The 15,755-nt window shown below is 41.8% G+C and overlaps 1 protein-coding gene across 1 annotated transcript in view; it reads left to right on the forward strand.

The window, feature by feature from the left end:
- Positions 1-8,208, forward strand: part of abcb6b (ATP-binding cassette, sub-family B (MDR/TAP), member 6b) — a 42,762-nt gene extending 34,554 nt beyond the window's left edge. Inside the window, exons 18-19 of the mRNA XM_031300449.2 lie at positions 4,801-4,869; positions 7,759-8,208. Of these exons, the coding sequence (XP_031156309.1) occupies positions 4,801-4,869; positions 7,759-7,873 (184 nt within the window). The 3' untranslated portion in view covers positions 7,874-8,208. The remainder of the gene's footprint in view (positions 1-4,800; positions 4,870-7,758) is intronic.
- The last annotated feature ends 7,547 nt before the right edge of the window (positions 8,209-15,755 follow it).

A 15,755-nucleotide genomic window follows, 5' to 3' on the forward strand; every position in this document is an offset into this window, starting at 1 on the left:
GACACCGGGTAGTTGAGTTTAGCTGACAAAAGGTGAGCATCATGCGGCGACGACTGTTAAGTTTAGGCACCAAAGCTATTTTTTTTTTTTTTTTTTTTAAAGATTGTGGTTTGGGTTTAAACTCTGTTCTCCTTAAGTAGTACTCCCGCGACACAAACACCTGTTTCCTGGGTGAAAGTCTTGTGTTTTTTCCTTAACTTCTTCCAGGACATGAACTTCGCTGCCCCGCTTGAAAGCCCTGTGTTTAAGGACACAAACATTCACCCCAACCTCCTCTCTACAAAGACCTTTACGCTCTTATACAGCAGCAATCACTGAGGTGCATACAGCAAAACATATGTGGAATACATAGGAATTACGGTGCTTTACTTTTCATAGCGATATGTACGAATGCTTCATGAGAACAGCCTGTATCCACTAATTAAAACAGATGTGAGAGGCTTTGTTCAGAGTTTGTACAGAATGGAATGCAACAGATTCACAACATTGTATTTTCCACCATTGTTATTATCCGCAGTGGGGGGAGTAAAATCACCTAGCACCAAAAGTGAGTTGAGTCGAAACGGGGCACTAGTGTTTTTATACAGTAATATTATTGATGCATTTTTACCCATTGCACACGCATGTGAGTGTGCACAACTATGCAAACTGACCCATGCATACAAACATTGTTTACAGATGTTATCTGTAACTAATCATCTGTGTCTAGTACTGAAACCAGCTGAGCTTTGAGCTCTTTTTTATTTATGATCTTCCTTTCTTAATTAATTGTACGGGGCTCATTCTCTTAGACCTTACACTGACCAGCAGTCTTTGATCCACCAGCTTCTTAATCTTTCAATAGCAGCAACAGATGGAGTCTGCGCATAGGATCAGGACGGTTTATTGACTTCATCATTTGGGCCTTAAATTCAATTAAAACCACACACAATCACAACAGACAGGTCATGATTTCACTCTGAAGGGTGAGCTGAAATCTCTCTTTAATCAACTTCAGTTATTGTACAGAGGGAATGTTTCCCAATCTCTTGAACATGGTAGCAATCTGCTGATAAAGCTGAGCCATGAACTTCTCATCTTGCCATTTACAGTATTTAGGTGGTAGTGACTTGCAATGACTTGGTGAAACACTTAAAGGATGGGTAAACCTAAGTATGTTGTATTTTACTGGCATAAGGTTTCATTGTTTTAAAGACCTTTCTTTACCTTTCTTTACCCTTCTTTACCCTTCTTTAACTTGGATTAATTCCTGCACGCTCTAATGAAATTCTATTGTCTTAAAAACACTTGAAAACAAAAGCCAAAGTGTGTTTCGCTTAAAAAGTAGCAGAGCAGCTCCTATTTCTAGTTTGAAAAAATACAACTTTATGCATATTGTGCCCGAAAAAACGACGACACACATCGGATTGAAGCATCGGAGGTTATACTGAAAAAGAGCTCAGGGTATCTAACAAAAAACTGAATAAATGAACGTAAACTACTTAATTTTTTGGGACTGTGAACTTAGTTCAAAAGTCATAAATGTAAAATAAAATAAACTCTGAAGGTGAACAAGTTCAATTTAATGTGTGTGAACATTGAGCTAGCTTTTGTTAAGTGTAAACACTGGACAGTGGTGAAAAAAGTATTCAGATCCTTAACTTAAGTAAAAGTGCTAATACCACACTGTAAAAATACTCTGGTACAAGTAAAAGTCCTGCATTAAAAATGTTACTTAACTAAAAAGTATCATCAGGAAACTGCATTTAAAGTATTAAAAGTAAAAGCAGGGCTCAACGCTAACTTTTTAAAGTGGTTGCCGGCTTGGCAACCAGGCATCGGGGTGATCGCGCGTTTACTTCCCCCGCCAGGAACCAAGACACTGCTTGATTACATTAGACTCAAGTGGTTGCACGGTTACATTCGGTCTCAACATACTATTTATACACTCATACTGATGGGCACTAGACTCACGCACTGGCCACGACTACATGTGTTTTGTGTGCAAAAATCTTAATTCCTAAAGTATCTTGTAACTAAAGCTGTCAGATTTATGTGGTGGAGTAAAAAGTACAATATTTCTCTCTGAAATGTTGTGGAGTAGAAGTAGAAAGTGGCATGAAAAGAAAAGACTCACGTAAAGTACAGTACAAGTAGCTCAAAGTTGTACTTAAGTACAGTACTTGAGCAAATGTACTTAGTTACGTTCCACCACTGACACTGGATTTGTGTCATAAACGTTTACGTCTGGCTTAGAAAGATGGTAACATGAGTTGATTTTATCCTTCACTGCATCACAGCCGAGGAGAAGATATGCAGTATAAAGTTTATCCTGAACCTGACCTTAAAAACAGGACATGAACTATATACCCAGAGTATTCTGCCTGCATGTAAACACACTAGGTGTTTTCTTCCTGCTGTAAGGCCTGAATGAGTGGATAAAAAAAACTTTGACGTCTGCAGTCTCTAGGGAGAGATATTTCTACCTTTGACCGAAGTTTTCTATCAAATATTGAAGGTGGACGTCCAAAGATAGCCTTGATGACATTAAAGCAGAGTGGTAGGTCTGCTGAAGCTTAAAGTGACACTCAGCAGTTTGGAGAGGCATGAGCTCTCTTTGGTAGCAGGACCATTTTTTTGTTCTGCGCAGTGTCGTGTGCAAGGGTATAACTTCCACTGGGGGGTGAGGGCAACACGTCCCCCCCACATTTCAATTACCTCTTTTTAGTTTCACATCAGATTCGTACATTTCTCTCAAGCATTTTTATTTCTTAAAGAAAAACACTGAACATCACACATCTATGGATATCTTACAACACATTGGAAATAATTCTCGGACTCCCCATTGGGTCACATCACAAAGTTGAGTCCGGAGCTGAGGGCCAGTTAGATCACCGTGTCTTTAATTAGACTCTCATTAGAGATTGGGTCATAAATATTAACTTTTAATAATTTACAGAGTCCATTCCAGTTCATACAGAGTCCTCCAACACTCAGCTGCGTGTGTGTGTGTGTGTGTGTGTGTGTGTGTGTGTGCGTGCGTGCGTGCGTGTGTGTGTACGTGTGTGTGCGTGTGTTTGTGTTGGTTTGTGATAACAGAACTGAAGCATGAGTGTGTTTGTGTGTTTCTGTTAGTGATTACTGAGGAATGACATTGCATTTTACTTTTATAAGACAGCTGAACATATTTAACATCTAACCACATGTTACGACTCCCTCCCTCTCTCTCTTTCTACAGCATGTGTCTCCCTCTTTTCCCATTTCCTCATCTTATCCCCCTCTTCCCGACCTCTGGCACCTCTGGAATTACTATCTTCCTTCCTCTGAAGTGATGGGAAGACGCTAGTTGGCACCGTTGTGGCACTTCACACATACTGTGTGTTTTAAGAGTATTTCTGGTTCATTACAGCTTGGATCCTGTGTTCCTAGCCCTGGCCATTGCATCTGTTGTTCATAATTGGGGCGGCAGTAGCTCAGCCTACAGGGACTTGGCTTGGGTACCGGCGGGTCGCCGATTCAAGTTCCCGGTTCAAGTCCTGGGCACTGCCATGGTGCCCTTGAGCAAACTGAACTTAAAGCTACATTGTTTAAGAATATCTCCCATCTAGCAGTGAAATTGTATATGACAAGCAACTGAATATTACTTTCTAGCCCCTCCCATTAGCTCTTAGTATCTCCATCGTTTACACGCAGCTGTTCTAGCCACTCCAATATTACCTTTGGTCTTGTTGCTTTGCCTGTCGCGTTGTCGTTTTAATTCTCTTTTTCGCTTCCCTGGCGAGTAATCTCCCCCTGGCATTCATCACGGTGCGAGGTGCCACTGCATGTAAAAGGGCGAAAGGCGGAGGTATGTCCCTCTTTGGCTAATGTATTTCAAAGATGGAGGCGCAACATGCCGGCCGTCATTCGAGCGACTCACTCGTATGTATTCTGAAAGATTCTTGGAATTTCCCCTTGCGGGACCAATAAAGTATGTCTTAATCTTAATATTAAAGTGCTCATATTATGCTTTTGGGCTTTTTCCCTTTCCTATATTGTGTTATATATCTTTTTTGTGCACGTTTACAAAGTGAAAAAGACCGAAGTCCACCCCAAAGGGACTTACCATCTCCAACAGAAAACACTGTTTACAAACTGCTCCAAACAGCTCTATTGTAGTCCAGCCTTTACTTCAGAGACAAATGTGAGTCACTTTATAACACGTTATAATGCTCGCCTAGCTGCTAGCATGGCACGCCCTCATACTCTGCTTCTGACTGGCTAGTAGTCCTTACCTAGGTACTGAGCATGTGCGACTCCCAACAAAGATGGAACAGAAGTGTGATGCCTCACTCTGTAGCAGTACAACAAAAATATGGTGTTTTTTGAAAATGAAACCATGTAAACCTAATCTGATATAACCTCTTAATACAATTATGAACCTGAAAATGAGCATAATATGAGCACTTTAATAACATTGTAATTCATTTTGCAATCTCGGAACGCAGCTACATCACGGAGGAGTCCAAGAAACCCAAACAGTCACACGTTCATACGGATTATTAACAAACCTCCAGCTTAGTCAAACTTATACGAAAGTGGAAACGAAGCTGACCAGACCTGGTTCAATTTTGGCGTACTTACTGTTGTTATGGGCACACTAGGGTTTGGCGATAGGCTATGTCAAAACTTTCCAACTGGTCACTATCACCCCCACCAAACTAAAACACAAACTCTTGGACACTGGCTTTTTATTTCATGCCTAATAGATAACAATATAAAACAGCCCACATGATTATGAGTAAATTAAAGAGGAATAATGTTTGATGTCTGATGTTGCAGGTTGTCCACCATTGTCGGAGCAAACCAGATCCTGGTGGTTCACAACGGACAGATAGCAGAAAGAGGAAGGTACGGTTGTGTTTTGGGGATGTCATCAGGACATTTTTAACAGCCACTGATGCGTGCTTGTGTGCGTGTGCGTGCCTGTGTGACACACCTGAATGATTGTGTGTGTCCTAAGTGCTTGCAAATTTGTTATCTGTAGATCAAAACCTTAGAGTGGGTTTTTGTGTGTGACCCTAAACCCCCTCTGCTATCCTTCTAAGCCCCAGAGGCTGTGATGGACCACAAAACACACACACACACACACACACACACACATGCACGCACGAACACACACACACACGGTGGAGTGGACAATTCCGATGCATATAGTCCATTGATATAGGAGCTGGTAATGAAGACTTCAACACACTGAGGTCACTTTCACACTCTCACACACACACACACACACACACACACACACACACACACACACACAGGCAGTGGCAAGCAAGAGGCAATCTCACTCTCTAATGTTTAACTTCTGATAAACATAGATCATCCAGCTGAATGTATTGTCCGTAATAACACTTAGGTATCGATTAGAACACACCTGAGAGATGAGTTGGTCACATACAGGGCTGTGGTGCAGGGACTTTGGTTTCCCCTGCAGGCACCAACCAAAAAGCATTCATCTTTTGATCGACACTGTGATGTAAACACAAGACAGGTCCATTCAACCTCCGGTGTCAGAATACACACAATTTCCTCCCACAAAGTGTGAGAGTGTATCATGAAACAGAGACAGGAAGAGGCATCATCCCGTCCTCAGGCTGTCCCTGTGCTTAACATTCTTTACAAGGACTACATCCACGCTAAGATGGCTAATTCTGAAAACGCTGTTCATGTTTTATTACAACATGCGTCCAAACTAATGTTTTTAGGTGGTTTTGTAAGGATCTTCGTCCACTCTAAAACATCTTTTGGCTATTGTCTTCGAACAAACATCTGTTAAGGAGTGGGACAGGCACAGCCCAATTACCCTGTTAGGTCTCAGGTGGTTTACCTGGTTCAGTCTTCTCTTGCTCTGTTTTATTCAAGCCAAACTCTTGTTTAAGTTTATTTAAATAGTTTTTTGGGGGTGGTTTTTGCCTTTGTTGAAAAAGAGTAAATGCGCTAAATCGGATTGGAAAGCGCCTTTGTCGAAAACGTTTTGACATAGCGAACATTTAACTCATATGACTGATCAGCTGTTTTTTCTCTGTCTGCATCTTCCCGGTGTCTTTGTCTGCAGACAGCATGACACATGGCCAATACTAGCTGACATAAAAGAGCAATTAAAACTCACTAACGAATGAACCAAATTCCTAAAGACCTCCCACCTCTCACTAAATCAGTCGTACAGCCAGCGCTGTCCATCTTCTGTCTGTGGACACGTTATTACGCTGTTTGTATGCACAAAAAAACGCATAATGCGTTGTTATAAACTGGCCTTGCTAACAATGGCTAGAGCTAATGAAAACAATGAAAATCCGACTTGTAAATGGAACGTGTTCAACTCGGGTTAGGGTTAGGGTTAGGGTTAGGGTTAGCATTCCCAGCTTCAGCTTCCCGAGTTCCGAGGTAAATGGAGTGCACTATCAGAAAACAAATTGTCAGTAATCAAGTTGTGGGTAGTATAGGCGCCAGGTTTTAACAAGAAAGAAGAATGTTTTTTTGGGTCTGACAATGTTATTGGAGTGCTGTGTTAAATCAGTGGAGTGCTCCTTTGTGATAAGATGAGCCTTAGCATCATTTTCTCTTTTTCCTCATCTGCTTTCTTTATTTTCCTGTCCTTTTGACCTCTTGACCTCTTGACCTCCTCTTCCACTCTATCTGCCCATGCTTCTCTTTATTTCCCCTCCTTGTTTCTCATTCTTTCTCTGCATTTCTGCTTGTCTGTTTCCTCTGCATCAACTTGTTCTTACCCTTGCTCCCTCTATCTTGCTCAGTTTGTCTGTATCCTTATTTCTGAGCATCTCTCTCTCTCTCTGTCTCTCTCTGTCTCTCTCTCTCTCTCTCTCTCTCTCTCTCTCTCTCTCTCTCTCTCTCTCTCTCTCTTTTTCCCCGTCTGGCAGTCCAGACAGTGACACACTTCTGGTTTTACTAATTTATAGTAAAGTTGGTTAAAGTCTGCAGGAGGATTTTATACAGCTCAACTTTGTTTTTAAAGCCGCTCTGGTGTCACAAGACATTACGAGTGACACACCTTCTCTCCTGTCTGCTCTCCTCTGACTTTAATTTCTATCCTTTTGTTTAAAAAAAAAATGTTGCTCCCTTTTTTTTTTTTTTTTTTATCTTTTTGTACCTCACCATAGCAGGTATTGTAAGATAATAAATAAAATCTGGTTTGTTCTTTCTATACTGTATAAACATTTTGTATTGGCAATGAACAGCTGGCACGTACAATAAAAACATTTCCTTCTTTATGTTTAATAAAAAAAAAAAAAACAGCATGTAGCCCTGACAGCACATCTCCTACACATTGTATTTACTAATACAAATGTGTTATATATGAACTCCATTTTTAGGTGTCAAGGTTGAGCTGGTAAAGGAAAAGTCTGACATTTTTGATGTCCAAGTTGGGTTATTTGCTCTCACTTGCTCTTTTATTTTATTTTTTATTCAATCTGGAAGACAAATATTAAACACAAAACTTTGAAGGCTGCAGCTTTATCAGCACATGGGCAGAGGTTTGAGCTCTCCTGAGTGACTCCTCTGACTTTCCTCTCAAGTGTTTTTTTAATTTTTATCCACATTTTAAATGTGTGCATCAGAATGGAAATACCAGAAACTTGAGGGGGACAACAGTTTCTAAATATTGCATTTTTTTTTAGACAGTCAGAGAAGAGTTACTGAGCCTTGTTTGATGATGTAGTTTTCGTTAAGTTTGTTAGTTCCTTATCTCATCTCATCCCATTTTCTCCTTCTGTTCAGACATGACGAGCTGTTGGTCCAGGGAGGTCTGTACGCTGCCATGTGGATGAAACAGCAGAAAAGTCACGACACGCAAACAGAAACACAGACAAACGATCAGACTCAAGACACTTGACATTGAACTGAGTGTGACATTTTTTTTTATTGAATACTCACCACATCATTTTTGGTACATCTGATGTATTGTAATCTTGTGTATCTGCAGCTACACTACAACTGAAGTCTGGATAAAGTGAAACCCTGCAGAAGGTTATGACATTAACACTGTTATCTGCTGTCAAGGTTCATACCAGCAGACGCTATATCCAACACATTCTCACTCTCCCAACGCGTAAAATACGGACGCTTGGTCATGGGCCTTTGGTGTTTGTTATTCACGCGAAAAGTCTCCTTAAGTGTCGGGACTCTTGGCGTCACTTTTGAAGCTCTGGGTCGGGACGTACTGACTGACATGCGTTAGGTTTAGGAAAAGATTGTGGTTGAATAGGGTTATAAAATGTACGTTTCAGTGACACGCCGTACAAGAACGGGCCACGAACGGGACAGTTAAATTTAGGAAAAGATCATGAGTGGGGTTATAAAATGTACGTTTCGTGGCCGGGTTAGCTCAGTTGGTAGAGCAGGCGCACAAATATATAGAGGTTTACTCCTTGACGCAGCGGCCGCAGGTCCGACTCCGACCTGCGGCCCTTTGCTGCATGTCATTCCCCCCTCTCTCTCCCCCCTTCCATGTCTTCAGCTGTCTCGTGGAAATAAAGGCCTAAAAATGCCCCAAAAAAAATCATCTTTATAAAACGTACGTTTCTGTGACACACAGTACAAGAACGGGACACGAACCCCGGCCTCCTGGGTGAAAGTCCTGTGTTATTTGACCCATCCATCACCCCAACCAACGTCTTTTCCCGGTACTTCGGTCTTTCATACTACTCGCTACCGTTGTCGTTCTTAATACTATGTCATCTTACAGCGCCGCTGTTGCGCTGCTGTCACAATGCAGTTGCGCTGCAGTTGCGCTGCCCGGTGCGTTCAATACACATGCTGAAGGGTGATTTTTGCTTTGTATTTTACAAGTTGGGAGTGAGGACGGGTATTACTCTCATTGACTCCAGATGGGAGCATCAACACACCTACATCTGGGGCTTTAAACTACTGCTGCTATTACTTTCCTTTCCCAGGGCTGTAGCCAGCCTAGTGGAAGAGGGGTTCTTTTAAACTTTTTGCACTTTTTCCCTTATTTTCTATTTAATTATTATCATTTTGGTGACTTTTTTATGCACTCATTTGTGCTGGTGTCTGCTGGTATCTTAACAAGCACGCTTTTTGATGCCCCGAAAATGTTTTCTACAAAGTTGTCAAATTGCTTACAAAGGTCATGTACCACACGCACGCACGCACGCACACACACACACACACACACACACACACACACACACACACACAGTTCACAAGTTTAAAGACCACACTAACAAACTTGTTTATTACAACAACAACAAAACTAGTCCACAAAAAAAACTGACTTAAATTGTGGACATTTGGCAGTGGGGGGGGTTGGACAAACCACCCGAACACCCCCCTATCCCCCCCCACGCCCCATCTACGGACCTGTTTCTTGTTGGTGGCGCTGGTTGACAAGTGTAGAACTGGCATGACAACGGCCAAATAGTTTGCAAGTGTGTTGAATCTCCAGCCTGCAAAACATGAGAGTGAGAAAGGTATGAGCCAGTACAACAACCATAGCAGCAATGCCGTAATGAACAATGGGAAGAGTTTACTAAAATGTCAAGGTGAACGCTTCCCTGCAGCAGAAGAAGCTGGAAGTGGTCACATATTCTGCTCGTGGAGATTCCACCCGAGTCAATAAAAGCAGAGGCGATTATGTTACTGAGATTGTTTTGGTGAAAACATCCTGGCAGGGCTGAAAGTGCAGGTGTCAAAGGTTACTGTTTAGAGTAAAACTATATCAGCCGCCTGAGGGCCAGAAAGAGGAAGACAGATGGAGAGGGTGTTGTTGGTTGAACTGTGTGTTAGCAATAAAAGCCTCTGAAACAACAACTGTGTCTCAGCCTTTCTCTGTAATTTGATATTTCACTTTTAAGGGCTCTACATCAGGAACTGTATGAGATGCCCCTGTCACTCTAAGAAATAAATCCTTAAAATAGCAGAAAGAAGTTCTGGCAGCTAATTACCTGAACTTTGCCCTGTAATTATTAACGGACGCTATAGTGTGTAGCTATAGCTAAAATACAGAACATTTTATCTTATTTAACATTCTCTCAGACAAGACAAAGCTGCTCAGTTAGTAAAGTTCTGAAAAGAAAACCGATCTTTAATTAATTTAAAGCCTTTTTAAGCCAAGAGAGGGGGGCTGTAAATCGGGAAGAGGGGACCGTAAGTTTGCATTGTGTTTAGCGATTGTTGCCGTAATTCTAAGCCAATATAGTGTGTTCAGTCAGGTGGAGAGGACGGCAAGGTAGTGTTATTTTTAGCGATTCCTACCATAATTCTAAGCCTAGAAAGTGTGTATGTACGTCGGATGGAGAGGACAGTGAGGTTGTTGTGTTTTTAGCGGTTCCTACAGTAATTCTAAGCCGAAAAAGTGTGTTTGTCCGTTGGGTACAAAGGTCCGCGTGAGCGCAGGCTTCTATGACTGTCAATATAGCCAGCATCTAACGTTACGTCGCTGTGCTGTGGAGTAATGTCTAGCTATGTGAGACAAGCGTCTAGCAACTTTATTGTGGATGCTGCGTTCTCAGCCTGGCAACCTCCGTGACCTTCGAGTCTGGGGAGGAGGGGGCGGGGGAGAAGACTCTCTCCAAGTATTTTGAATTTGTACTAACAGTAGTAGTAACACTAGCTGTCAGTATTACATATTGCACTTTTAAAAGGAGAATTCAAGAAGATATCTAAATATGCTATTAGACCTCAGAGGCTTAAAATAACAGAACAGGCTAACGTTACACGTTGTAAACAGCCGTGGCCCGCCTGCCTGGTCCTCCGGTAACGTTAGCAGGGTTAGCGTTTTTTTAGGTCGGGTAGAATTTATCTACGTTGATCCCATTTGTTTGTTTGCTGCTTTCATGGATGTACTGACGTTACAGCTGTAGTGCGCTGGGTTTACATTTTTACAGGTATAGCTGGCAACCCGACCTGGCTGTCAAACTGGGCAGTTGATAACAACACAGAGGCCAAAACACAAACAGAAATTCTGTCACAGAATGGCAATTTCAAAAGGAGAAAATAATGGCATTAGCATTGTTGTCAGAAAAGATGGTATTTCAACTTAGCATATTAATATCTGATGACGCATTGGGGTAATTTTTGGATTTATTACAGTAAATACGTATATTGTACATATTGGACCTTTAAGGGTTTTTGCATATAACCTGATCCCCATGTGTTTCCTATCAAAATGTTCAGAACAAACTCAGCTTTCTGAATAGTGACGCCCAAAATTGTTCCAGGGCAATGTATGAAGAGATAATTTGGCCCTAAAGCAGAAATATTTCTCAAATCTCTTGTGAAAACATATCTACACTCAATTGTTTTGCTGCTTGAAATGAGTTTACAACAGTCTAGGGTTCACAAAAGTAGCGTAGGCTACTATATGAATAAAATTGTAAATAAAGTCACAAAAACAAATGGACCTACAGTTACTCCTGTCAAAAGTAACTACTATGCTACTTGCACCATAAAATCTACTACAGCATCTTTTTTTCTTCTTAGAGAAATGTATTTGTTTCAGTGTTTTTGCATTTAAGAATATCTTCTTGAAAGGGGAAGATCAGGAAACCTCTCCTTTTCTCTCCCATTTTAAAGTTTTTCATTAATAATTATCCTAGCGTTCCTTAAAGTAGAAAAAGGAGCATACGAGTCTGGATAATGTCATGGCGATTGATTATAAATATATGTCAACTTTGTTTCTGTTTTTCTGTCAGTTTGTTATTGCGAATGGCTTTAAAAACCTTTAGTTAGCCATTAGCAGCCTTAACAGCAGTGTTTTGAGCTTGCTGAGTTGATGTTTGTTACTGCAATGCTCCTTAGGAGTTGTAGTTGATGTGTGTTTTTTACTTACACAGCCTTGTACACAGCCAATTTTATTTTTCTTCCTTGTTGCTTGTACTGATGACTCAAATGGGAAAGCGTCATATCCCTTCTAGCACTTAGCGGTGCTTCAACTGCTAGTCATCCAACAGTGTTAACGCAGAAAATCTATTGAACTTTCTTCTTTTTTTAACCTTTTTTAACTTATTATTTATTAATGCAGGTGATTGAGAGCAGTTCCACTGGAGCGGTTGGGGTTAAGGGCCTTGCTCAAGGGCATCTCAGTGGTGGTAAGCGCTGCTCTTTCACTTTCCCCACCCAGATTTTATCCTGCCGGTCTGGGGATTGAACCGGACTTAAACCTTTAGGCCACCAGTGCCTCACTTGAACTAAACAATTTGAACAAAATACCTTCCCCCTACTATTCTACAGCCTGTCAGACTGGCACGTATACTTTGTTCTCAAATAGGTTAATGCCATCCTAGTCTCGCATTGCCAGACCTTCCTCCACAGCGCGGCAGAGGAGTGACAAACATCCGGGGGAATTTCTGGCAGTACCAGATCAATCCCGGAAATTAAACTATACTAATGCCATCCTGACTTTTCTTGATTATCCCTTGTGGAGGGAGTTCAAGTAGCAGTATTGTTATAAGCAAAGCTGCCAAATTAATTATATACCGGCATGGTTGCCATGGATGTCTGGTTGCCACAGGGAAACTCCACTTAGCATTTAAAAAATTAGGCCTATCTGTGTTTTAAAAGGTTTACTTATTAATAGACTGGATGCATTTTTAGCGTTTGCAACAGGCTCTGTTTGAAAGTTATTGTGGGCTTGTTAGAGCCAATTGGGTTTACAAGGTTATGCAAAATGACGTGCATTATATATAATCTGAATGTACACAAGGTTAGGCCTGCTTTGCCCTATTCCCCTGATATGGTCACCTCAACAGTGACAGATTCAGGCTGTCTGAGAGGCAGGGGCGAAAAATAAATAAAAAGGGCACCAGCATGCAGAAAGACAATATGGCACTGCATCGTGGTCAATTTTAAGGACACCCCTAAAGGACACCATCACGTTTTTCTCCACTAGAAGAGCACCCTAGAGGGCACTTTATCATGTTTTAGGGCATTTGAAAGAGGGCGCTTTTTCTGCATTTCTTTTTGGACATGGGGGCACTAGGGAAGCCCCACTAACCCCACCACCTTTTAAGTTGGAAGCCAGAAACATAAATCTCATGTATTTTACTGGTTTCTAAAAGGACTTTATTGACTAGATGTTGTGATTTGCTGCATGCAACTAGAAACATTTTTGCTAAATTACATCTCATACTCTGTACAGATCATTAACACAAACATGAATATGCACATTTCAACTTGATTGGACACAGTTCTGGTCCAAAAATGTCCCACGCATTTGGAAAGTTATTCTCCCAATCAACCTCCATTTCTTGAATAGACAAATCTCTAATGTAACACAGATCAGTACAACAGACATCAGTACAGATGGGGGGAAAACAGCAGGGGGGGTGGGGGGGGGGGGGGGGGGATGGAGAAAGGACAGGAAGTAATGTACAGACAAATATCACTAAGGACCACCAAAGGTAAAGGACAACATGTACATTGTTAGTGTAGGGATGGGTTAATATTAGAACTTATGCATGTTTCATGTGATTGAGCACACACACACACACACACACGCACACACGCACGCACGCACGCACGCACACACGCATGCACGCACACACACACACACACACACACACACACACACACACACACACTTGCAGGTTGTGCCCTTATTAAAATGCCATAGGCAGTCTGTGTAGCAGTGAGGGCAGTCTCAGTGCTTCATATCTTAATCATGAACACCACCAACCAGTTTCTGTCTCTCGTTTCCCGGCTGTCTCAGTGTCTCTCTCTTTCCCTCCTCGCATTGAAAGTCCATCTCTAAGTCTGCAGAATAAATTTCTTGACTTTTGTTTTTACAACCTGGATTTGTATTCTTGTAGGTTTGATTTGTAGCTTCCTGTCGGTCATCATAATACAACTCAACTAGAATAAAACTGACTGTCTAGTTGACTAATCACCCAAGGTGTTGAAGTGCAGGGTTTATGCATCATCACTTATTGGTTTCTTTTTTTCTTTTTTTTAATAGACTTAGTTGAAGATTTAAGTTGTGAGAGTATTAAAATGTCATAAAACAGACTGATTGGATTTCATAAGAGAGGTCTAAACTACAATGGGACACAGTTTGGTCACCCAAATGCTGACTTTGTGAATTTCTTTTAGAAATAGTTCTGCTTGGCAAATACAATGTACTGTATGGACATCTGACGGACTGATTTGAGGAGAGCAAGCAGCAGTTAGTTTGGATCAAGAGGCAGAGGTTCACTATACTCTCCAAAAATGTTGCCAGCACTGAGTGTGAAAGTTTAATCTTGACCTTGGAGACACGATTAGACTACGGTAGACTGACAATAAATAACTCAACTCAGGAGCCTTTAACTGTGAGATGCAGGTTAAAGATAGCAAGTGGACCTTAAGTTAAGATTATTTTTAAACTGTGCTTTTAAAAAAAAAGGATTGTCATGTTTTCATTTAGGTTTTTCTTGTGCACAAATTCTAAAAGCACAAAACTCACCTCGTGTTTTAGGATTGGGTCATTTCTGATATCTTTTGAATAAATTATTCAATCCGTATTCATGCTTGTCAAACACTGTCGGGAAACAAGGACAAGAGAAACTCACAGCCAGAAAGGCAGAGGAAAAGAGGAACAAACAGAAGAAATTTAGGAAAAACGAGAGGGAGAGTAGGAGGTGCATGGAAAAGCCGGGGGAAAAAAACTGAGACAAGAAGGAAAGAGTGTAGAGAGGAGGATAGAGGAGGCTATCAAGAGAGGAGAGGTTGGGAGGAAAGTAGTCTTACTTTGCCAGACCATCCACACGCTGCGGAGCGGAGGAGGGTCTGACTAGTCCACACAGCATTCTGGGATGGAAGAAAAATGTGCTCTGGTTTATTGGCATTTCTTTAAACCAATTGCAATCGTCATGGGCGGCGCTAAGTTCCGCACGGAGCTGCTGTAAAATAGTCGTGCAAGAGAAAACTCAGATTGGACAGATAGTCTAGCTAGCTGTCTGGATTTACCCTGCAGAGATCTGAGGAGCAGTTAACCATAGTCCTCATTTTTCTGCGGCACCTAGGGTTGGGTACCGAAACCCAGTTCCACTATGGAACCAGTTTCTACGCAACCAGTCGTACTCGGACCAGATTAGAACGCAAATTTTGGTTTCTCATTTCGGTTCCACTTAATGTGTTAACTGAAATGTTTTCTCTGTCGCTCTCTGTAGTGTACTGTTAGCTAGCTACCGAAAATGTAGGCTACTTTTAAAATGCCATATTTTCCCTCTGGGCTCAGCAAAACGGACGTAAAAGCATATTAACCACCCCAGGCCGAGGAAACCGAGCACAGTCGATAGATTTGTGCCTTTCCGTTGATATCTAGCACCATGAATCAGCAAGACAACAGACAGAGCTTTCCACCGAGCCCGGCCATGGACGAACAGGCGGGGCCCGGCGTGTTCTTCAACAACAATAACAACTCTGTTTTACCCAGCGGTGGGAAAGGACCGCTGCCTGATGGCGACACTGGAGCGGCAGCTATGGCGCAGTACAGTATCCCAGGGATCTTGCACTTCCTGCAGCACAAATGGGCCCGTTTCGAAGTAGAGAGAGCACAATGGGAGGTGGAGCAGGCTGAAATACAGGTGAAAACCACTACATTTTATGTATACACGGTTATATATTAGTGGCACTGCCTGGGCATTGCGCTGCTCCTTTCTAGTAACTTGCGTTGAGTTTCTGTGTTACTAGGCTAGCTTGTTAGCTTTAGCTCAGGAGCTAAAGGAGCTGCAGCGCCCCATGATATCTTGAGAGCTGTCAGTGCAGACAGCTTACAA

Source organism: Sander lucioperca, chromosome 8 (genome assembly GCF_008315115.2).
Source record: "Sander lucioperca isolate FBNREF2018 chromosome 8, SLUC_FBN_1.2, whole genome shotgun sequence".
In the NCBI taxonomy this organism is placed as follows: domain Eukaryota; kingdom Metazoa; phylum Chordata; class Actinopteri; order Perciformes; family Percidae; genus Sander; species Sander lucioperca.